At 44.9% G+C, this 25,291-nt stretch overlaps 1 protein-coding gene and 1 long non-coding RNA gene across 14 annotated transcripts in view; one reads left to right on the top strand and one right to left on the bottom strand.

The window, feature by feature from the left end:
- LOC148135449 (uncharacterized) overlaps positions 1-22,465 on the top strand; it is a 43,788-nt gene extending 21,323 nt beyond the window's left edge. For 3 of the 8 annotated variants that reach the window (XM_087984830.1, XM_087984826.1, XM_087984827.1), the window contains 3 exons: positions 4,641-7,060; positions 16,339-16,443; positions 21,768-22,464. In XM_087984830.1, coding sequence (XP_087840956.1) covers positions 6,249-7,060; positions 16,339-16,441 — 915 coding nt within the window. In that variant the 5' untranslated portion in view covers positions 4,641-6,248 and the 3' untranslated portion in view covers positions 16,442-16,443; positions 21,768-22,464. Of the gene's footprint in view, positions 1-4,640; positions 7,811-16,338; positions 16,444-19,374; positions 21,725-21,767 lie in introns of those variants that run through there. The other 5 variants (XM_087984828.1, XR_015755200.1, XR_015755198.1 and 2 more) reach the window with 5 other exon arrangements.
- On the bottom strand, positions 573-24,871 carry LOC148135448 (uncharacterized). 6 transcript variants are annotated; one of them, XR_015755230.1, is made up of 7 exons: positions 23,950-24,501; positions 22,048-22,174; positions 21,880-21,971; positions 16,732-16,822; positions 8,628-8,659; positions 3,793-3,977; positions 573-2,946 (listed from the first exon to the last, which is right to left on the bottom strand). It is a non-coding gene; the product is annotated as an uncharacterized LOC148135448 (long non-coding RNA). The 6 variants fall into 6 exon arrangements; XR_015755231.1 differs by lacking the exons at positions 21,880-21,971; positions 23,950-24,501 and adding an exon at positions 24,810-24,871; XR_015755227.1 differs by lacking the exons at positions 21,880-21,971; positions 23,950-24,501 and adding an exon at positions 24,515-24,754 and having other exon boundaries at positions 3,793-3,980.
- Between the last annotated feature and the right edge of the window lie 420 nt (positions 24,872-25,291).

The following is a 25,291-nucleotide window of genomic DNA, read 5'->3' as shown; positions in this document are numbered from 1 at the left end:
AAACGTCGATTCTCCTGCTCCTTGGATGCTGCCTGACCTGCTGCGCTTTTCCAGCAACACATTTTCAGCACTGATTGGTACTTCACCAGTATTCATAAAAGAACATCACTTTGCACTGAAACAAAAGCTGATGGCTTTCTGGAGACCAACATTTTACATCATTACTCTCTATTAGATTCCACACTATACAAGATACAAAAGGTCCATTGTGTTTCCTACCTGGCCTCTGAAGAACAGCACAGAATCCCTTCTGTTGCAGTGTGTTACATTTTCACTAGCACGTGATTCCTACAGGCACTAACAATTAAAGAACTTCGGCTGTTTCCCATTCACTACAGGAGACATGAACAGAGAAACAGAGTGGCAGCACAAGAGCAAACTCACACTCAGCCACTGGATGCTGAAAGGAAAAGAATAAAATTTGGCCTCAATTATTTCCAGATATGAATTGATTCTCAACATTACTTATCACAGCTGAGGACATACAGTGCCCAGCAGCACCTGATAAAGTCTACTATACAGCATGCACACACAATGTAAAAAAAACAGACTGAAATGCAATACAATTAAGCATCATTGAAAAAAGTTTATTTATAGAGTTTGTGCTACACTCAGACAAAACCACAACTGAACACACAATGAGATCGAGGAAATCTCCAATGACTCCTCTCCAGAGCTTGAGGATCCTTCCTTAAATAAATTGCCCAGAACTGTGATCTGACCAACCAAGGACTACAGTTATTAAAAGTCAGCTGTCTACAGAACTGATGTCAAAGTGTCCTTTCCATATAGACACTGACAATGAGTGGATGAAGTTCACATTCCCAACTATTTCTGTTATGCTTCAGTTCTGCAGTATGTCCCAATACAGGCACAATGGGCTGAATGGTCTGCTTCTGTGCTGTACCGTACCATATCAGTGATTCTGATTTTGGTGAGAAAGGAGATGACATGCTGTTGTGTTGTATATTGGTATAAAAATATCATTCCCATATTGACATAGGAGAAATGACAAATACAGATTAGTATCAACATTCTCAAATCACAGCAGGGACAGACCAGTAAATACACCCACACATTCACGTAAGAAACGGACAAATACAGGTCAACATTGACGGTCTCAATTCACAGAGCAGGAACAGACTGGTAAATACATTCACATATTCACATAGGGGAAACAGACAGGTAGAATTGATATTTCCATGCACATAAAAGAAACTTACACATTGATAACTGGAACCTGGCAGATTGAATTCGGACGGCATGGTGGCACAGTGGTTAGCACTGTTGCCTCACAGCGCCAAAGACGCAGGTTCAATTCCCGCCTCAGGCGACTGACTGTGTGGAGTTTGCACGTTCTCCCTGTGTCTGCGTGGGTTTGCTCCGGTTTCCTCCCACAGTCCAAAGATGTGCAGGTAAGGTGAATTGGCTATGCTAAATTGCCCGTAGTGTAAGGTAAGGGGTAAATGTAGGGGTGGGTTGTGCTTCGGCGGGTCGGCGTGGACTTGTGGGCTGAAGGGCCTGTTTCCACACTGTAATGTAATCTAAACTACATTGATTCTATAAATAATTAGGAGTTGGGTGTTAAGGACATAATCTCTAAATTGCAGTTGACACTAACTCAGGGAGAGGAGTGAATTGTGAGGAGGATGCTGAGTGACTTCACAGGGAGATTGACAAGTTGGCCAAATGGGCAGAAATCTGGCAGATGAATTCCATTGCAGACAAATGAAATGAAATGCATTTTGGTAACAGAAACACAGAACAACAATACAGGGTCAATGGTACATCTTTGAGGGGAGCACTGGAACATAGGGACCTCCGAGTTCATGTGTATCATTCTCTGAAGGTGGCCAGACAAGCTGAAACTGTTGTGAAGAAGGTTTATCGGATCCTTGCGGTTATAAATAAAGGCATTGAGTATAAAACTGAGGAACTGATGCTATACCCCTACAAATCATTGGTCAGACCACATTTGTGTTCAGTTCTATTTAAGGAAGGATCTTCAAGCTCTGGAGAGGGTCCATTGGAGATTTACTAAAATGATAACAGGAATGAAGGATTTTACATACAAGGAAGGATTAGTGACATCAGGCTTCTTCTCCTTGGAGCAGAGAAGACTAAGAGGAGGACCTTATAGAGGTATTCAAAATTATGAAGAATTTTGACAGGGCAAAGAAGAATATTTTGTTACCATTACTTGGTATGTTAGTAACTAGGGGGTCACAATTTCAACACTGTCAGTAAGAAAGCTAGGAGTGACATGAAGAAAAATGTCTTTGCTCAGAGTTGTTAGGAGTTTGGATTGTGCAGCCTGGGATCGTGGTGGAGATAGATTCCATATGAGGTATGATAATAAAGCTGGATGTGTGTTTTAAGTGATGAAGTTGGAGGGCAATGAAGATAGGGCGGATGAATGATCCTGTCTTGAATTATTTCCAGCTCACCACAATTTAAATAAAAGATGTGCAGAGTACATTCAAACCATTGTCTAGTCTGCCTCGACCCATTCACCAGGAAATCAAATGGATGCTCAAGTTAGGAAAGGACACCATAAAATCTCAAATCTCTGCCATCAACAGTTAGATTGTGCTACAGTGATATAAATTGACCCACTGAGACTTCTGGGAGAGACCATAATTCAGATGGTTTCTCAAAACAAGTCCACCTTTGGAACTGCCATCTTGTTGAGTGAGTTGAGACAAAGCCTAGGAAGGCGCAGAAATGTGACATTGGCCTTGGCCTCCTTATGTACTGGAAGATAGATTTGCTGTTGACCAATTTATGAAGCTTCGCAGGCTTTCTTCTGTGCTGTCTCACTATGTCCGTAGAAGGTTGGCATAAACGTTTCCCTCTTAGTCTTGATCTGGTTCCTCATCCCTCCTGTATCTGTGTGCCTCAGGTGGCGTATGTGATGCAGGGTGGTTGCTGTTCCGCTTGGTCAGCCTGAAAACAGATCAACAAGAAACGTAGTAAAGAGAAGCAAAGAGGTCCTTCTGCAGCTGTACAGGCCCCTGGTGAGACCACACCTGGAGTATTGTGTGCAGTTCTGGTCTCCAAAATTGAGGAAAGACATTCTGGCTATTGAGGGAGTGCAGCGTAGGTTCACAAGGTTAATTCCTGGAATGGCGGGACTACCTTACGCTGAAAAACTGGAGTGACTGGGCTTGTATATGCTTGAGTTTAGAAGACTGAGAGGGGATCTGATTGAGACATATAAGATTATTAAAGGATTGGACACTCTGGAGGCAGGAAACATGTTTCCGCTGATGGGTGAGTGCCAAACCAGAGGACACAGCTTAAAAATACGGGGTAGACCATTTAGGACAGAGATGAGGAGAAACGTCTTCACCCAGAGAGTGGTGGCTGTGTGGAATGCTCTGCCCCAGAGGGCAGTGGAGGCACAGTCTCTGGATTCATTTAAGAAAGAGTTGGATAGAGCTCTCCAGGATAGTGGAATCAAGGGTTATGGAGATAAGGCAGAAACAGGATACTGATTAAGGATGATCAGCCATGATCATATTGAATGGTGGTGCAGGCTCGAAGAGCAGAATGGCCTACTCCTGCACCTATTGTAGTAGGAGCAGGACCAAAATTGGTGGCATTTTGGACAGAGGAGAAGGTTTTCTAAGAGGACAATGGAAATTTGATCAACTGGGCCAGTGGGTCAGGGAATGGCTGATGAAGTTTAATTTAGATAAATGCGAGGTGTTGTATTTTGGTCAGGCAAACCAGGGCAGGACCTATACTGTTAATAGTACAAGTTTGGGGAGTGTTTCTGAACAAACAAACCTAGGGGTGCAGAAAGACAGTTCCTTAAATGTGGCATTGCAGCAAGACACTGTAGTGAAGTAAGTATTTGGCACGCTTCCCTTCATTGGTCACAGCATTGACGACAGAAGTTGGGGCATCGTTGTTGCAGCTGTACAGGATGTTGGTGAGGGCACTTTTAGAATACTGCGTGCAGTTCGGTCAACCTGCTGTAGAAAGGATGTTGTTAAGCTAGAAAGGTTACAGAAAAGGTTTACAAAGATGTTACCAAGATTGCAGGGTTTGAGTTATAAGGAGAAGCTTATAACTCAATGGCCTTCTCCTGTTCCCCTGGAGCGTTGGAGTCTGAGGGGTGACCTTAGGCAGGTTATAAAATCACGAGGGGCACAGAAAAGGTAAATAGGAATGGTCTTTTACCCAGGGTAGGGGTGTCCAAAGCTCGTGGGCATAGGTTTAAGGTGAGAGGGGAAAGATTAAAACAGGAGCTGAGAGGCAAATCTATCCCACATAAGGCAGTGTGTGTACGGAATGAGTTGCCAGAGGAAGTGGTAGAGGCAGGTAAAATTACACTTAAAAGACATTTGGAAAGGTACATGGATAAGGAAGGTTTAGAGATATGGGCCAAATGCAGTTGAGTTTGGGAAACCAGGTCTGCATGGGCGAGTTGGACTGAAGGGCCTGTTTCTGTGCTGCATGACTCTATGAAAACGGATGAGAAGAACAAACTTTGCCTCAAATACAAACAGTGTACAGGAGGAGCTGTGAAAATCTGGGGTCATTTTACAGACCAGTTTCTCTTGGCAAAGCACATGACTAGAACAAGCCTAAAACTGACCTTAACAAATGTTATTTCTCTGTACTCTGAACAGGACGTGGCCATCTCTGCCAAGGTGGGAAGTGGTTCCAATTCTGAAATGTCCTTAAACCAATCGACTTGCTCAGCCAGAGGCAGTGAAGAATTTGCAAAGGGTTAGGAGTCAAGTGCAGAGAAGACCAGGTAAGGACGGCAGATTTCATTCCCTTAAGGACAATCACAGACAGGAACAGGAGAAGGCCATTCAGCCCCTCAAGCCTGCTCAGCTATTCAATCACATCATGGCTGATGCCCGATTCCTCACGCTCACTTTCCTGCACTGAACATGTAATCCGCAATGCCCTGACTGATCAAGAATCTATCTATCCCAGCCTTAAACCTATTCACTGTCCCCACACACAGCTCTCTGTTGCAAGGAATTCCAAAGACTCTCAACCTCAGATAAGAAATTCCTCCTCACCTCCGTTTTCAATTTTGAACCAGATGGTTGTTTGTTCCTGACAACAGTCATCATTAGAGTCTTAACTCCAGATCTGTTTTTGTTTAAAATCAAATTCCAAATCCACCACCTGCCACAGCAAAATTCAAAATCACATCTGCAGGGCATACCCTGGGGAGCTGAAAACATAGGATTTTGCTTCCCCATTATTTCAGAAACTCAAAGTGAATCTCTTCAAAATTGATATCAGAATAAATTGCCTCACACCATTGAGTTAAACATTGATGTCCACAGAATCCATATACAAGGAAGTGTAGCGACAACTGAACAACCAGGAACACTACAGGCAACTACCAGCTGATCCGACCAAAGAATACACCTGAGAATTAAACACACTGATCAAAACTTTGGATCCAGTCCTTCAGAGCTCCCTACGCGCCCTCATCCCACGTACTTCTCGTGTAGGCGACTTCTACTGCCTTCCAAAGGTACACAAAGCCAACACACCGAGACGTCCCATCGTGTCGGGCAATGGGACCCTATGTGAGAATCTCTCTGGCTATGTGGAAGGCATCTTGAAACCTATTGTACAGGGGATCTCCAGCTTCTGTCGCGACACTACGGATTTCTTACAGAAACTCAGCACCCATGGACCAGTTGAACCGGGAATATTCCTCGTCATAATGGACGTTTCCGCACTCTACACCAGCATCCCCCACAAGGATGGCATCGCAGCAACAGTCTCAGTACTCAACACCAACAACTGCCAGTCTCCAAACACCATCCTACAACTCCTCAGCTTTATCCTCGATCATATCGTCTTCACCTTTGACAACCAATTCTTCATCCAGACCCACGGAACAGCCATGGGCACCAAATTTGCACCTCAATATGCCAACATTTTTATGCACAGGTTCGAACAAGATTTCTTCTCTATGCAGGATCTCCAACCGACATTGTACACCAGGTACATTGATGACATTTTCTTCCTCTGGACCCATGGCAAGGAGTCACTGATAAAACTACACAGTGACATCAACAAGTTTCATCCCACCATCAAACTCACCATGGACTACTCTCGACTGTCTGTCTCATTCTTTGACACGTACGTCTCCATCAAGGACGGACACCTCAGCACCACACTCTATCGCAAACCCACAGACAACCTCACAATGCTACACTTCTCCAGCTTCCACCCAAAACATATTAAAACAGCCATTCCCTATGGACAAGCCCTACGCATACACCGGATCTGCTCAGATGAGGAGGAACGTGACGGACACCTGGAAGTACTCAAGGATGCCCTCACAAGAACGGGGTACGATGCTCAACTCATCGACCGCCAGTTCCGACGTGCCACAGCAAGGAACCGTAATGACCTCCTCAGGAGACAGACACGTGCTGGAACTGACAGGGTACCCTTCGTTGTTCAGTACTTCCCAGGGGCTGAATAATTACGCCATGTTCTTCATGACCTGCAACACATTATCAATGAGGATGAGCACCTCACCAAGACCTTCCCCACACCTCCACTACTTGCCTTTAAACAACCGCCAAACCTCAAACAGATCATTGTTCGTAGCAAACTGCCCGGCTCTCAGGACAACTCCATACAACCCTGTCACGGTGGACGCTGCAAGATGGTGTCAGATTGTGGACATAGATACCACTATTACGCGTGTGAACACCTCCCACCTTGTACATGGCAGGTACTCATGTGACTCAGCCAACATTGTCTATCTTATACGTTGCAGGCAAGGATGCCCGGAGGCATGGTACATTGGGGAAACCGAGCAAAGGCTACGACAACGGATGAATGGGCACCACACAACCATCAACAGACAGGACGGTTCCCTCCCAGTTGGGGAACACTTCAGTGGTCCAGGACATTCAGCCTCGGACTTTCGGGTGACCATCCTCCAAGGTGGACTTCGGGACAGGCAGCCGAGGGAAGTGGCCGAGCAGAGGCTGATAGCTAAGTTCGGTACCCATAGGGAGGGCCTCAACCGGGACCTTGGGTTCATGTCACATTACAGGTGATCACCATTGCACTACACACACACTCACACACACACACACACACAGATATTCCTACACACACACACTCTCACATACACACGGACACAGGTACACACAGACGCGCACACAGACACCCACACACACCCTTATAGACACACACACTCCCACACATGCACCCCCTCACAGATTTAAGACACTCTGCACTCACTACACACACACACTTTCTCACACTCACAACCCCCACCCCAGACAGACACACACACAGACAGACAAAGACCCACATGCACACATATATTTTGCGTGGTGAATTTTTTTGTACTTGCAGAGTTACATTGCACTTTGTTCAAAAATTGCATACATTCATGTAGAACTCTGAGCTCAAAAACTGCATGAATTTATGTAAAACTCTGTTATCTCACTTTTTAGATTAGAATCAATCTAAACATCAGGTCATAGACAGAGAACACAGGGGGCTAACACCTTCAACATATTGTCTAGCTATCACCATTGTTAACAGCTAACCCGAGAATGCAACTTTAAAAAAAAGGGTTTTGTGATTTACACATGAAAGGAGTGTAACTATCACTGTATTCTAACAGATGAAAGGCTTAACAGACAATCAATTCTTCAATGTATAATTTCACTTACATCACACTGCAAATTTTTTCTATAACTTCTGTGCTACGGTCGAGTCCTCCATAATCACCTGATGAAGAAGCGTCACTCCGAAAGCTAGTGTGCTTCCAATTAAACCTGTTGGACTATAACCTGGTGTTGTGTGATTTTTAACAGAATCCATATAGTGTGTAAAGAGAGCATTCAGCCCATCCCATCTGTCCCAAGCCAGTGAAGAGGATCCCACCCAGACCCCAACCCTACTCCTGTAACTATGCAGTAACCATGGCCAATCCCCCTCAGCTGTACATGGAAGCTGGCATTTCAGCCAATCGAGTCCATATACTGACCCTCTGAATGTCATCCCACTCCGACCCACCACCCTCTCTAATCCCTGTAACCCTGCATTTACCATGGCTAATCCTCCTAGCCTGCATAACTCTCACTATGGGCAACGTAGCAAGGCCTATCCATTTAAACTGCACATCTTTGGACTGTGGGAGGAAACTGGAGCACCCGGAGAAAACTCACGCAGAGAAGGGGAGAACATGCAAACTCCCAATAGACAGTCGCCCGAGGCTGGAATAGCTCCTGAGTCCCTGGTGCTGAGGCAGGATTGCCAACCACTGAGCCACTGTGCCACCCAATGATTTTACCACTGGCCATGTAGGGGTTGGTTAGCTCAGTTGATTCTACAGTTGGCTTACAATGTATAGTCAGGCTGACAGCTTGCGGTTCAATTGCTGCTCTGGTTGAGATTGCTGTGAATGATCATTCCCTGTGCCTTCGATGTGGTGACCCTCAGGTTAAACCATAAACAGTTGTTGCTTTTTCTCTCTCTTTCTCCCCCACACCTCTCTCTCCCTCTCTCTCATGAGACAATGGTGAACTTACATTAACCGCCTGGTAAAAACATAACTTTGCTGATTAAAAATTAACTGCTGTCTTTTTCACTGCAATATAACTTACGTGATTCTTTCCTGCTGCACCATGAGAGGGACCTGTAAATGAAAGAAAAGACATTTTACCAACAGTACGTATAGAATTTAGAAACGTACAGCACAGAACAGGCCCTTTGGCCCACGATGTTGTGCCAAGATTTAATCCTAATGTAAAATACAGTAACTTAACCTACAGACCCCTCAACTCACTGCTATCCATGTGCATGTCTAGCAGTCGCTTAAATGTCCTCAGTGACTCTGCTTCCACCGTCACAGCTGGCAATGCATTCCATGCATTCACAACTCTCCGCATAAAGAACCTACCTCTGACGTGTCCTTTATACCTTCCTCCTAATATCTTCAAACAATGACTTCTCGTACCAGTCAATCTGCCCTGGGGAAAAGTCTCTGGCTATTGACTCTATCTATTCCTCTCATTATTTTGTACACCTCGTTCGGGTCTCCTCTCTTCCGAGAGAAAAGTCCAAGCTTATTCAACCTTTCCTCATAAGGCAAGCCCTCCAGTCCGGGCAGCATCCTGGTGAACCTTCTTTGCACGCTCTCCAAAGTCTCTGCATCTTTCCTATAGTAAGGCGACCAGAACTGGACACAATATTCCAAGTGTGGTCTCACCAGGGACTTGTAGAGCTGCAGCAAAACCTCGCGGCTCTTAAACTCGATCCCCCTGTTAATGAAAGCCAAAACACCATATGCTTTCTTAATAACCCTATCCACTTGGGTGGCAACTTTGAGGGATCTATGCACTTGCATACCCAGATCCCTGTGTTCCTCCACACTGCCAAGAATCCTGTCTTTAATCCTATATTCAGCAAAGCATCACTTTGCATTTATCCAGTTTGAACTCCATCTGCCATTTCTCAGCCCAGCTCTGCATCCTGTCTATGCTGCGCTGCAGCCTACAGTAGCCTCTATAACCATCGATAACACCTCCAACTTTTGTGTCATCTGCAAATTTACTAAACCACCCCTCAACCTCCTCATCCAAGTCATTTATAAAAACTACAAAGAGCAGAGGCCCAAGAACAGAGCCTTCAGGGAACCCACTCAACACTTAACCTCCAAGCACAATACTTTCCATCTACAACCACTCTCTGCCTTCTGTCAGCCAGCCAATTCTGAATCCAGATAGCCAAATCTCCCTGTATCCTATACTTCCTGACTTTATGAATAAACCTACCATGGGGAACCCTATCAAATTCCTTGCTGAAGTCCATATACACCACATCCACTGCTCGACTGTCGTTAACCTGTCAACTCAATAAGATTTGCGAGGCATGACTTGCCCCTCACAAAGCCATGCTGACTGCCTTTAATCACACTATGCTTTGCCAACTAGTCATAAATCCTATCCCTCAGAATTCTTTCCAAAACTTTGCTGACCACAGACGCAAGACTGACTGGTCTGTAATTGCCAGGGATTTCCATATTACCCTTCTTGAAAAGAGAAACAACATCCGCCTCCTTCCAATCCTCCAGTACGACTTCCATGGAGACTGAGGAGGCAAATATCCTAGCCAGCGGCTTAGCAACCTCCTTTCTCACTTCCCAGAGCAGCCTAGGATAAATTGGTCTGGCCCTGGGGACTTATCAATCTTAATGTTTTCCAAAATTTCTGGCATATCAACTTCATCAATCTTAATCTGGTCAAGCATGTGTCCCAGCTCCTCTAAGTTTTCAATTACAAGAAGTTCCTTTTCCTTGGTGAAAACTGAAGCAAAAAACTAATTTAGTGCTTCACCTAGCTGCTTAGACTCCATGCACAAGTTCCCTCCTCTATCCCTGATTGGCCCTGCCTTCTCCCTAATCATTCTCTTATTCATCACATATGAGTAAAATGCCTTTAGGTTCTCCCTAATCCTTCTTGCCAACCTTTTTCGTGCCCCCTCCTGGCTCTCCTCAGTCCATTTCTGAACTCCTTTCTAGCAAGCCTGTAATCTTCTAAAGCTGTACTAGACCCTTGCTTCCTCCACCTTACGTAAGCTGTCTTCTCATCCTTTTGACGAGAAGTTCCTCTGTTCTCGCCATCCAAGGTTCCTTAATCTTATCCCTTCTTACCTGTCTCAAAGGAACAAATTTGTGCATCACTCGCAACAACTGCTCTTTAAATAGTATCCACATGTCTGCTGTGTCCTTTCTGTGGAACAATTGCTCCCAGCCTGTATTTCCCAACTCCTGTCTGATAGCGCCATAATTTCCTTTTCCCCAATTAAATATCTTCCCTTGGTAACTACTCCTTTCACTTTCCAAGGCTATGCTAAATAGGAGTCGGTTGTGATCACTTTCACCGAAGTGCTCTCCCACTATGAGATCTGACAACGTTCCTGGCTCATTGCCGAGCACCAAATCCAAAATGGCCTCTCCCCTCGTCTACATCCTGAGTAAGGAAACCCTCCTGAACGCACCTGATAAAAATGGTTCCATCCAAACCATCTGCACTTAGGAGGTTCTAGTCGATATTGGGAAAGTTGAAATCACCCATAACAACAACCTTGCTACTTTTGCATTTTCCAGAATTTGCCCGCCTATGAGATCTTCAATCTCTCTACTCCTATTAGGTGGTTACCAAGGGAAGAAAACCCCCAATGCGGTGGCTGTCCCTTGCTGTTCCTAACTTCCACCCCATACTGACTCAGTAGACAAACATTCTTCAATAACCTTCATTTCTGTAGCTGTGATGCACTCTCTGATTAGCAATGCTACACTCCCTCCTCTTTTTCCATCCTCCTTGTTCTTTTTAAATGTTCTAAACCCTGGAACATCAAGCAACCATTCGTGCCCCTGTGAAACCCATGTCTCCAATTATGACCACAACATCATAGTGCCCAAGTACTGATCCATGATCTAAGTTCATCACTCATTATTTCAGATACTCCTTGCATTAAAGAAGACACACTTTAACCGATCCCGTTGTTTCATCACGTGAGAAACCTTCCCGATAGATTCAATATATCCTGTCAATATCCCGTCAGCAACTGACCCCCTCTCAGACAAGTGGCTCTGATTCCCACCCCCCTGCCAAACTAGTTTAAACCCTCCCGAATCACATGAGCAAATCTCCCACCCAGGATATTTGTGCACCTCCAGTTCAGGTGCAATCCATCCCTCACGTACAGGTCCCACCTTCTCCCCAGAAGGTATCCCAATGGTCTAGGTATCTGAAGTCCTCCCTCCTGCACCAGCCTCGCAGCCACGTGTTAAGCTGCATTCGCTGACTGTTACTCATCTCACCATCTCGTGGAATCTAAATGAATTGTGAGGGGATGCACAGGGACATTTACCAGCATATTGCCTTGGGGGCAGGAGAGTTTCAATGATTGAGAGAGGTTGGACAGACTGGGGTTGTTGTCCTTACAACAGAGTGGATTGAAAGAGAGGGATGTGTAAAATGATGAGGGGTGAAGATAGGGGAGGCAGGAAGAAACTTTCTCCCCTTGACGGAGGTGGGGGGAGGGGTATAAATTGAAGGTAAGGGCCAGGAGATTGAGGCGATGTGAGGAAAATCTTGTTCACACAGAGGGTGGTGGGGAATCTGGAAGTCACTGCCTGTAAGGGTGGGAGAGGCAGAAACCGTCATCACACTGATTTAGATGTGCACTCGTGACGCCAAGGCTATGGGGCCAAATACTGGGGAAATGGGATTAGAGAATATGAGGTGGTTGTTTCTGACCATTACAGGCTCGATTAGCCTTTTTCTGAGATGCAGACCACTCGGAAACTATGACTATGTATTTTACTTCCAAGATACCATCTAAAGTGATTTTGTATATTTCATGTTCAGAGATGAGGGGTTTGTCTTCAAAAGAGAGATTGAGCAGTTAAGGCCAATATGCTCTGAAGTTTAGAGGAATGAGGGGAGTTCCAACTGAGGGATATAGGGTGGTAAAGGAGGTGGGATTGACAAAGGAGACAGAGTGAGGATGTTTCCTCACGTGTGACAATTTAGAACGAGAGGGTCATTGTTTCAGGAGAAGGGGGTGGGGATTGAAAAGAAAGATGTTGAGAAATAGCTTCGGAATATCTGGGAATTCATCCCCCAGTGTGTGTGTGTGTGTGTGGCGGAGGGGGGGGGGGGGCGATGTCAGGACACTGGCAATCTGTCTATCCCTTCCTTCAATTTATTCAATCAGTGAGGGGTTAAAGGGAGCAGGGGCAGGAAATTGGAGTTGAGGCTGGGATGAGAACAGTCACAGCCATAAGAAACAAGGGAAGCAGGCTCCCGTGGGTATCCTAGCCCATATGTTGTATTGGTCGTCCAGCTGCCTGCACATTTTTTAGTGTGGGTGCCTCATAGCACATGCTCAGAAAGCTCTGAATCTGAGGGCCTAAACTGTGTGATGCATCACAGTCTATTCGTCACTTAATAGCCAAGACCATAAGACAGAGCAGCCATTTGGCCCATCATGTCTGCTCCACCATTCTGTCATGGCTGATATGTTTGTTAACCCCATTCTCCTGCCTTCTCTCTGTAAAGGTCGATCCTCCTACTGGTCAAGAACCTATTTATCTCTGTCCTAAAGACATATTGACAGCCGTCTGCAGTAATGAGTTCCATAGATTCCCCACTGTCTGGCTGAAGAAATTCCTCCTCATCTCAATTCTAGAGTTCCCTTCACTCTGAGGCTGTGCCTTCGAGTCTTCGTCTTTCCTACTCATGGAAACATCTTCTCCATGTCCACTCTATCCGCGCCTCTCAGTATTCTCCAAGTTTCAATCAGATTCTTCCTCACCCTTCTAAACTCCATTGAGTCGAGACTCAGAGACCACAACTTCTCCTCATGTGATAAGGTCTTCATCCCTGGCAGTTTTCTTGTAAACCCCCACTGGACCCCTTCCAAGTTCAGCACGTCCTTCCTCAGATAGGGGGCCCAAAACTGCTCACAATGTTCCAAACGTGGTCTGACCAGAGCGTTATACAGCTTCAGCAGTACATTCTTCCTCTTGTATTCTACACCTCCCAAAATGAATGCTGACATTATATTTGCCTTCCTAACTGCCAGCTGAACCTGCCTGTTAACCTAAACAGAATCCTGAGGTTGGACTCCCAAGTCCCTTCATGTTTAAGATTTCCGAAACCTTTCCCCATTTTGGAAACATTCGCTGTCTCTATTTTTCCTACTATAGTACATAACTTCCCATACTGTATTCCATCAGCCATTTCATTGCCCACTCTCCAAGCCTGTCAAATTCTTCTGCAGCCTCACCCCTCCCTCAACACTATGATCAAAGAAACACTCAAGACAATGAAATGGCAATTCTTCTCATGTGAATGATGCTAGACCTAAAGTGAATGGCTCCTTGCCCCAAAGACCAAGGCCAGAGGGACCACTCTCAAACAATAAGCTGTTGTACTGAGGCAATCAACAGATTGATGTCCTAGGGTCTAAAATTTAGGCATCACCTCAAAACAAGATGTCAGATAAAGCAATTAGCCATCGGTGTAACGTTTCTTCTTCCAATTCACATTGCCCTGTTGTTAATTTAGTTGCCACAGATGGAACATGTCTATGATTTAGATGATTGCAAACACTATCCATTATTAATAAATTCAAATGATGTAAAAAGATTCAAAAAGTGTGGGCAGACCTTCAATCCATGCTATAAGCAAGAGAAACACTAATGAAGTTTAAAAGTGGCTGGGTTTTTGAGGATTAAGATAGAGAAAATCTCCAATTTCACTGAACCAGAAATGTTATGAAAATATATATATTGTATCCTGTACCAGCATTTCTTGGTTTGGAGATTATGAAAACTGAGTACACCAAACTGCTGTCTATTTCGGAGTCATCTACAATCAAGTAACAATAAGCAAAGTGAACCAAAAGGTTAGAGATCAGAATATTAAACCAACAGCAAATGACACCTCAAAATTAAATACGGAATGATAATTAAGGTCACAGACCCAACCTAGCAGGAATACAAACCTAAGCTCTTGGCTATATACCAACCTTTTCAAAGCAGTTCATGAACCAGGTGACTCAATAACGTCAAATGGGTATTTTGCATCAATATTCACTACAAAGTTGGCAGCTCTCCTCCCAGAACAAGCTCACAAAGGGACGGTGGAGGCCCTGGGGTAAATTACATTTTTTTTTATTAGTCACTCATGGCACATGGGCATCACCCACTGGACCCAGCGCTTATTGCCCAACTCATCCCTAGTTGTTCCCTTGAGAAGGTAGATATGAGCTACTTTCTTAAACTGCTGCAGTCCATATGCTGTAGATAGACACACATTGGATGGAAAGCTGTCTTCAACAGGAAACAGTCAGTCCCCAGGTGGCAAACAATCTGCCCCTGCTGAGATTTTCCAACGATTTCTGTGTTTCCTTTTATTTCTTACACTCAGTGCCTGAAGAAAGCTAATGAAATGTTGGCCTTTATATCGAGAGGATGAGAGTACAAGGATGCAGAAGGGATGCTGCAGTTATACAAAACCCTGGTTAGACCCCACTTGGAGCAGATCTGGGCACCACACCTGAGGAAGGATAGATTGGCCTGGGAGGGAGTACAGCGTGAGTTTACAAGAATGATACCTAGGCTTCAGGGGTTAAGTTATGTGGAGAGATTACACAAATTAAGCGTGTTCTGTCCAGAATTTACATGATTCAGGGATGATCTGATTGAAGATATTAATAGGAAAAGACAGGGTGGATAAATTGAAAGTGTTTCGACTGTTTGGGGATCCTAGAAATAGGGAGGGCATAGCCGGACAGTTAAGACCAGACTGTTCAGGAGAGATGTTAGGAAGTACTACTACGCATACTGGCTGGGGTAGGTTTGGAACTCTCTTCCACAAACAGCAGGCATTGCTGGATCAGTTGTTAGTTTTAAATCTTGAGAGATAAGTTTTTTTGTTTTTAAGGGGATAAGGACCAAAGGCAGGTCTATGAAGTCAGGTCACAGATCAGCCATTGAATGGTGGAACAGGCTCAAGGGCCTTCTCCATGGCCTCCTCCTGCTCCTTTATACAAATATTCCACATTTATAAATCATGGAACCACCTGCAGTTCCAAAGTGGCAATCCCACACAATTAGTGATTTCAAACAGAAACTGAAAGTCCAAATATTTTATTTTCACATATTCCATCCTCTGGGTGAAACAATCCTCAAATCACTCTCAAAACCTCTTACCCTTCACTTTAAAATGATATCCTCCTCGTTACTAACCCTTCGACTAACAGTTGCTTCCTGTCCTCCCTGTCCATGTCCCTCATAATAGAGTCACACAGCAAGGAATCAGACCCTTCGGTCCAACTAGTCCATGCAGTTCATAATCTCAAACTAAACAATCCAACTTGTTTGCACTTGGCCCTTATCTCTCCAACCTTTCCTATTCTTGTACTAATCTAAATGTCTTTTAAACATTGTAACTGACCCCATAACTGCCACTTTCTCTGAAAGTTCAATCCACACGTGAACCACTCTCAATCAAAAAAGGTTACCCATCATGTCATTTTCAAAAATGTTTCTCTTCTCAACTGAAAAATATGTTGCCTGGTCTTGAAGTCCCCCACCCTAGGGAAAAGACACCTGCCATTCACCTCATCTATGCCCATCATGGTTTCATAAACCTCTATACCCCTCAAACTTCTACTCTCCAGTGAAAATTGTCCCAGTCCATCCAGCCTCTCCTTATAACTCAAACTCTCCATTTCAAACAAAATTCTGATATATCTTTTCTGAACCCTCTCAGCTGAATAATGTCCTTCCTCTAACAGAGCAACCAGAACTGGACACAATAAACCAGAACAGGCTTCACCAGTGTCCTGTACAGCCACAACAGGGTGTCCGAACTTCAACACTCAATGGGCTGAGCAATGAAGGCAAGTGTTCTAAACACCTTCTCAAACACAATGTGACACAAACTCCAAAGAATTATGGACCTGAACTCATCAGGCACTCTGCTCGACAACACTACCAATCTTACACACCTCTGTCATGTCCCCCTCACCCATCAACCTTCTCTGTTGTAAAGGAAACAACGCAAACTTCCCTCCAACACTTCCAGGAAGACATTTGTTTTGTGGACCTTCCCAATCAGATAAATACCAGCATGAACGCTGACCAATAAGTGACGGTGTAGGATCAGCAGCTCACAGAATCATACTCACCGTTCAATCGGCTTGACCCGATCTGTGTATTCGAAATTTCTTGCAGGTCTGTCCTCACTCGCGCTCTCAGCTTGATCTTCCATCACCTCCCCTGGAATGAAATATTTCCAGATCATTACCCAATCAAGTTCCAATCCTGCTCATGACAACAATTTACTGCTGTTTGTGTACATAAACCCCTGGCAGTGAGGTCACTGAGCTAAGGTCCCAAGGAATGACCTCCTGGAATTGTCCGGAATGTGGCTCAGAACTTGTACGTTCATTGAATCATAAAATTTTACTGTACAGAAGGAGGCCACTCATGTCTGTACCAGCTCCTGAAAGAGCTACCCAGCTAGTCCCACCCTCCAGCCCTATCTCCATTGCCCTCTACTATCATCCCTTTCAAATTTATATCCAGCTCTCTTTTCAAACCTCCTTTGGAATCCACCTCCAACATTCTCCCAAGCAGCACATTCCAAACCCAACAACTCAAATAAGTTTCTCCTTATCTCACTCTCTCACTGACAATCTTGAAATTCTGACCAGCCAGTTACTAATAGACCAATGAGTGGGAAATAATAACTTGCTTTCCTGTCAGAATTGTTCAAACTTTCAACATCTCAATAAGGTCAACATGTCATCTTCTCTGCTTGAAAGAGAATAAGCTCAATCTCTTGAACCTTTCCCGGAATCTAAAATCCCTCATCGTTGTGATCATCCTTGTAAATCTCCTTCACACTGTCTCCAGGGTTTGAACATCCTTCCTTAAGTAAGGTGTCCAGAACAGAATAAAAACAGCCTGGGTAATAGAAGGCCAACTCCCTTTGTCAAATGTATTTCTAAATTCAGCTACTATTGCCTGTGAAGGTAAGGTGTTACACAGATACAAAGAAATACCCAATAGATCAAAGGCTTATCTCCACTATGATCTAATATTCTCTATTCAGTGCTTGTGCTGTCACTGGAATTAATTTCTTTTCTGCTCTCTGCTTTGTGTTGTGTTGGTTAGCTCAGTTGGCTGGATGGCTGGTTTTAAATGTGGAGTAAAATCAACATCGTGGGTTTGAATCTCTCACTGACTGAGGTTACCATGAAGGACTGTCCTCCTCCGCTCATCCCCTTATGAGAGGCATGGTAACCCTCAGGTTGAACCACCATCTAGCAGTTATCACTCTCTTCCCTCTCTCTCTGACACTCCAGCTGAGGTCCACAGGTGTCTTTTACAACTTCATCACCACCTCCTTGTTCTTGGACTCTATGCCCCTATTAATAAAGCCGAGGATGCTGTGTGTTTTATTCACTGCTCTCGCCCCTGTTACGCCGCCTTCACTGATCTGTGGATATATACCCCCAAATTCCTCTGCTTTTGCACCCCGTTTAGAATTTTACCCCCTACTTTGTATTGTCTTTTTGTTTCTTTCAACCAACAACCTTCACCAAATTTGTGTTGAATCACTTTTGTCTTTATTTTCCAATGTTCATGAATTAAAACCTATTTTGTTAAATCAAACTTGATTTTCTCCCTCCTAGTAGTTTTGCTAAATAATAATATAACTCCATGAGAACATGGACCATGAGAACCTTTTTCCACGTATGGAGAAAGCTATTACGAGGGGGAATAACTTTAAATTAAGGGGTGGTAGGTATAGGACAGATGTTAGGGGTAGATTCTTTACTCAGCGAGTCGTGAGTTCATGGAATGCCCTGCCAGCAGCAGTGGTGGACTCTCCCTCTTTATGGGCATTTAAACAGGCATTGGATGGGCATATGGAGGATAGTGGGCTAGTGTATGTTAGGTGGGCTTGGATCGGCGCAACATCGAGGGCCAAAGGGCCTGTACTGCCCTGTATTTTTCTATGTTCTATGTTCTATGTCCACAAGAACATGCAGGCTAGGATCAGGTTGAGTCCATTTGGTCCATCAGGAACCTGCTCCACTATTCCATATGATTGCAGCTGATCCCATCTCAGCCTCAACTCCACTTTCCTGCAAACACTCCCTCTGAGCCATCACTGATTAATAACCTGTCTGTCTCCTCCTCCAATTTATGCAGTGTGGGGGTTGGGAGGAGTGATCCCACAGATTTACAACCCTGTCCTCATTTGAGAGAATTCATTCCCTCTGTATTCAGTCTGCCCAGCCCCTTACCCTCAAATGATAACCTCTTGTTCTATATTCTCCCACATGAGCAAATATCCTCTCTCCAACTCCTTTGTCAATACCCCTTTTAGCATCTTATAACCCTCAGTTAGATCTCCTCTCTTATAAACCCCAGAGAAACTGCTCAATCTCTCATCTAAGACAAACCCTTCATCTCTGGAAATGATTGAGTGAATCTCCTCTGAACTACCTCCAGTATAAACTGCATCTGTCCTCAAGTAAAGAGATCAAAATTGTACCAGTCTCTTCTCATAAGACTAAACTTTCATCTGGGCAATCAATTCGGTGATCTCCTTTGAACTTCCTCCAATTCAACTACATCCCTCCTCAAGTAATGAGACCAAAATTGTCTGCAGTATTCGGATGTGGAAACCCCAATCCCTTGTACAGTTGCAGTAACAATTACCTACTTCCATACTCCATTCCTTTCGCAATAAATGTCTTCCTTGTGACCTGCTGTAGCCTGTGCACTGATATTTTTGAACTTTCTCTCCTATTCAGATGATAAGTTCCCTTTTTTAATTCTTCCAACTGCAATGGATAACCTCACCGCTAATGGGACTGACCAACGCTCAGTTCACTGTCTAACAGAAATTGTGAGTGTGTCGTCAATTTGAACTGTTGTGCTTTAGATTTGCAAATTGTCAGACACAACAGTTCATTTGCTCTAATTTGTCTAACAAATGTAAAGTTGCTGGCTTTGCACCCAGAGTGATTTTTCAGCCCATTCAAATAGTGTTTGAATGCTGTTTGAAGTTGCTAACCACCTCACTAATTTACCTGTGCCACCGGGAACTGTTGGAAGAATCAGCTGGGGAAAATAAGAGAGAAAGAACATGGGAAATTTTTACTGCAAATATTCAGCTTCTCCTGCTATCAAATAAATCTGGATTCTTTGACTGATGCGCAAACAACAATAATTCCAATTTTAACCTTTAGTTTATATCTGTGCTGACTATTCCTCTGAACACTGCACATTACTTTGTATGTCTCCCCAAGTAATTTCGTCTGCTACTTGTTCAGCCTGTCCACACCCTCACAAAGCACTTTTCCAAATAGTGCTTTATTTCTTTTTTAATTCACTGGTGGGATGTGAAAATCACTGGCTGGGCCGAGAATTTATTATCCATCTCTTGTTGGCCCCTTGAGAAGGAGGTAGTGAGCTGCCTTCTTGAACCACTGCAGTCCCTGTGCCGTAGGTAGACCCACGATATCATTAGAGAGGGAACTACAGGATTTTGACCCAGTGACACTAAATGAGTGGCTGATATATTTCCAAGTTGGGATGGTGAGTGGCTTAGAGGGAAACTTGCAGGACGTGGTTTTCTCATGTATCTGCTGTGCATGTCCTTCTAGATGGACATTGTTGTGGGTTTGGAAGGTTCTGCCTGAGAATCTTTGGTGAATTTTTGCAGGGCATCTCGTAGCTGCTACTGAGGACAGGTGGTGGATGGAGTGGATGTGGTGCCAGTCAAGCAGGGGCTGCATTGTCCCTGGACTGTGTTCGGCTTCTCAAGTGTGGTCTACATGACTGACTGACTGACTGTGTGTGTGCCCATGTGTGTGCCCATGTGAAACTATGCGTAAGTGTCAATGAGAATATGTCTCTCTCTCTCTCTCACACAAACACAGACATGTACACTTTCATACTCTCACTCAAACGCACTCACACACATACTCTCTCATACGCACACCCTCGTACACTATGTGAGCAACATTAGTTTGAAACCTACATCGAGTGCAGATTGGAGAACGATCGCCGGTGTTACCTGCTGGAGGTCTCACTCACCTTGTTTTCAATTCCGGAGTTTAATGGGAAGCAATGTGAGGAGAGAAAGGATCAGAAACAGTGGGACAATGAGTACTGCCATCTCAGTGCTGTGTGCCTGTGCTGGATTCTGAGAGGGATTACCTGTCAATAACATCATCTCTTCAGCAAATACCAACCCCAGTGTTTCCTGTTCCCTGTCGCCCTGACCCCCTGCCAACACTCGTGTCTGTAAAATCCAGCCCAAACCCTCAGCATTGCAGTAACATCATTGTTTCTGCGCAGCCTCTCTCATTAACAACATCCCACCAATCCAACCCAAACTATTCGATGCTAAACTCAAAAGATCACTCTGCACTCACTCTCTCTCAATTGTCGACTAGAAATTACTGTCTCTCATTGTTACGGCTTTCATATATTGAGGCAAAACTTCCCTTGTCCTCCACCTGTCAGCGGAAATGGGGCAATCACAGAGAAACATCAAAAATACCATTTGGTGGAGGCCATTCGGCCCCTCCAAACTGCACCGCCCACATAAAGGGATCATGGCTGATCACCCAACACACAGTCCCCTGTCTCTCTTTAACCCCAAAGAACTCAGTACAACTCCTTCCTGAACAACATTCAGTGTTCTGGCCCTGACTACTTTCTGTGGCAGAGAATTCTACAGGCGCCCCATTCTCTGCATGAAGATATTTCTCCCCATCTCAGTCCCACTCCATTTCGTTCTGACTGTTACCCCCTGGTTCTGGACTCTCCGCCCGGTCACCGGAAACACCCTCCCCCATGCTTACTCTGTCTTGTCCTTGTTCAATTTATAGGTTTCTAGGAGATTCCCCCTTAATTCTTCTAAACTCCAGTGAATATCATCCCAACCATTCCAGTCTCTCTCCATCTGTCAGTCCTGCCATCCGAGGAATCATTCTGGGAAAACTTTGCTGCACTCCCTCCATAGGCACAATATCATTCCTAAAATAAGAAAACCCCAAACTGCGACAGTTTTCCAGGGTGTGGTCTCACCTTGTCCATTTGTAACGAGACATCCCTTTCACTTGGACTTGAATCCTCTCGCTATGGAGGCCTCCCTTATCTGACGAATTACTCTCACTCTCCCTTACCCCCACAGATGCTGCCGACTTGCTGAGCTTCTAAAGCAATCTTTTTAGAGTGTTCATGCCAAGACTTCAGCTGGACCCCAGTGAAGAACGAGCACAGATCAAATATGAAGAATGAATTACCTGGCTCTGTGAGGTTGATGGAATTCCTGGTCACATTAAATATTGTTCCAACCCCTGTTGATCGCAACAAGGTATCTGCCTTGGTGCTGGGACTGAAAGGATTCAATGGTCAGTTTTCAATGGTCTGAGCTAAAGTTGTAATTCCTGCTGGCATTGTTTAAGGCTTACCTTTGAAAGCACCATTGAAAGTACAGTCCTGTACCTTGACACAGTACACACTCTCAAACAAGATGATTCCCAAGCGGAGCCTCCATTTTATTGACTCTGGGGGTGAGGAAAACCCCAGCAACAGGAACTGGAACAAAACAAGACAAAGAGGAAATAAAAGATTGGATGTTGAAATTGTCTTTCTTTTCGCAGATGTTATCTTCTATGACAAGATAATAACTGACAGAAAGGAGAAATAAAACAACTGTGATTTTACATCGTCGCAAAGTTTCCATCTGTTGTAAAATCTACACTTCGACAGATTTGTGTAACTATGGATGGTCAAATGGTACATTATCCAACCATTGCCCTCTTGATGTTCAATGGTATTACTGTCACTGTCCCACCCCCCCCACAGTTTCAACATCCCAGGGGTTACTGTCACTGTCCCCACCCCCACACCACATTCAACATCCTGGGAGTTACCATCACTTTCCAGACCCCCATCCCACTGTCAACATCCTGGAGGTTACTGTCACAGTCCACCCCCACCCCAACCCCAACACTGTCAACATCCTGGGAGTTACCATCACTGATTCTACCCCCCCCCCCCATACTGTCAACATTCTAGGGGTTTCTGTCACTGTCCCCACCCCCACCTACTGTCAACATCCCGGGGTTATCATCACTGTTCCCATCCCTCACCCCACTTTGAACATCTTCCATGCCAGTCAAAAGCAATCACCTCTCTGTTCTCTAACATCATACTCCCAGTCGTAAGGTCACAGAACGGAAATAGGCCCTTTGCCCTACCACGTCCATGCTAACCAAGTCTCCAAACAGAATTAGCCGCATTTGCTTGTGTTTGGCCCATATCCGTCAAAACCTTTCCTATCCATGTATCTTTCCAAATCTTTCTTAAAGGTTGTTATTGTACTCACTTCTACTACTTCCTCTGGCAGCTCATTACATTTTTTTTTTACATTACATTACATTAGTGTGGAAACAGGCCCTTCGGCCCAACAAGTCCACACCAACCCGCCGAAGCGCAACCCACCCATACCCCTACATTTACCCCATACCTAACACTACGGGCAATTTAGCATGGCCAATTCACCTGACCTGCACATCTTTGTGACTGTGGGAGGAAACCGGAACACCCGGAGGAAACCCACGCAGACACGGGGAGAACGTGCAAACTCCACACAGTCAGTCGCCTGAGGCGGGAATTGAACCCAGGTCTCTGGCGCTGTGAAGCAGCAGTGGTAACCACTGTGCCACCGTACCACCCAATCATTCCAAATACACACCAACCTCTGAAAACGTTACCCCTCAGGTCACTTTTATATCTTCCCCCTCTCACCTTAAAACAATGCCCTCAAGTTTTGGACTCCCTACCCTGGGGAAAAGATCTTGACTATTCACCTAATACAAGCCCCAATGTCTGCAGCAATATACAGATGAAACATCAAAAGGCCATTTAATCTGAGTCTCGCCTTGGTTTGCAAGTACACATCTAAATCGTTCTTCAATGTGATCAGGATTTCTGCCTCTCCCACCCTTACAGGCAGTGAGTTCCAGATCTCCATCACCCATTGAGTGAAAATGTTTTCCCTCACATTCCCCTGTGAACTTCCTGCCCCTTACCTTAAATCGAAATCCCTCCATCAAGGGGAAGAGGAGGTTTCTTCCTGTCTACACTATCTATGCTCCTCATCATTTGATACATCTTAATCATGTCCCCACACTCTCAATCTGCTCTCCTCTAAGGAAAACAACCCCAGTCTGTCCAAACTCTCTCCATCACTGAAACTCTCCAGCCCCCAAGGCAACATCCTGGTAAATCTCCCTCTGCATGCTTTCCCCAGTGCTATCTCATTGCTCTGATAATGTCAATTTGTAGAGAGTTGCTTAAAAACTCACTGAAATGGCGATATATTTGCTATTCAGGAGAGACCCTGTCTGCTGGTTAGAAACAGCACAGTGCTAATTGTCCTCTCGACTTTTGCTGATGTTGATGATTGTGTGTACGGTTCTGCAGTGGTTGGAGTATTCCCAGTAAATCTCTTCACCATCTTTACAGAAAATATATTCAATTGGGGTCAAACAGAGCAGTTTAATCAGGTAGTGTCTCCCTCCACTACCTCATTTCCAGTGTGGGCAATCAGCTCTAGGACTAACACAGGGATGCCTGTGATTAAAGCAAACTGTTGGACACTTTTCTAAGGCAGGAGTTGTTGTTGTGTTCAGCAAGAAACAGTACTCCACCATACAGTCAGAGAGAGACACAGGGTCACAGAGAGGCAGGGAGAAACATAAACATACAGAGCGACATAGAGTTTTAAAGAAACAGAGTCAGAAAGAGGCACAAAATCACAGCGTCATCGAGATTAACCGACAGAGTTAAAGCAAGTCATAGACAGGCAAACAGAGAGAGAGACAGAGATACATAAAAAAAAGACCACGCGGTTTGTACAAGGTGCCTTACTGGGAGGGGGAATCTCTCCTGTCCCCCTCCAATAACCACCATCCTGACCCTCGGGAACGGGACATGTTGACACAGTCCGCTCTCCCTCGGCGCTTTTCCTTCCCGCGTGGCCCCGGCGCCATTTTAGCTTCAGGCCCCGCGCGAGATGGCGGTTAACGGCCGCCTCGTGCCCCAAGTGACCGTTAGCAGCTGCTTCAGGGGAAAGACTCTTTAAAGGGACAACCCTTTCAGGAGAGAGAAACAACAGGGCCGGCTCCGGGACTCGCCAAACTCAATAATAATGACAAATACACACACAGACAGAGAGGTGGGAGTGAACAAGAAATTGTGCAGCGGCACAACAAGACCAAAGGCCACTCTCCCGAAGGACGGCTGCCCCGGACTCGAAACGTTGACTCCGCTTTCTCTCTGTCTGTCTGTCTCTGGACAGATGCTGCCAGGCCTGAAGCACAAACAAGGTCCTCGGGGGTGAGTCCGAGTTCAGGATCCTATTAAGGTTCGGTTGGCAGATGGATGACAGTGTGGGAGGGTATGCAATGGGATTAGAAGAATAGAGGCGGAGACTGTTTCCTAAATGGGGAAAGGTTTCAGAAATCTGAAGCACAAAGGGACTTGGGAGTCCGAGTTCAGGATTCTCTTCAGGTTAACAGGCAGGTTCAGTTGGCAGTTAGGAAGGCAAATGTAATTGTGAGAAACGAAACTCACACGTCAATAATTTCAATCCTACACAAAACCTGAATCAGTAGTGTCACTTATTTTACTCTTGCAAGAGGGTGT

Source organism: Chiloscyllium plagiosum, unplaced genomic scaffold (genome assembly GCF_037043375.1).
Source record: "Chiloscyllium plagiosum isolate Xiang-an unplaced genomic scaffold, Cpla_swu_hap1 HiC_scaffold_49, whole genome shotgun sequence".
In the NCBI taxonomy this organism is placed as follows: Eukaryota; Metazoa; Chordata; class Chondrichthyes; order Orectolobiformes; family Hemiscylliidae; genus Chiloscyllium; species Chiloscyllium plagiosum.
This window is presented reverse-complemented; position numbering and strand designations above follow the sequence as displayed.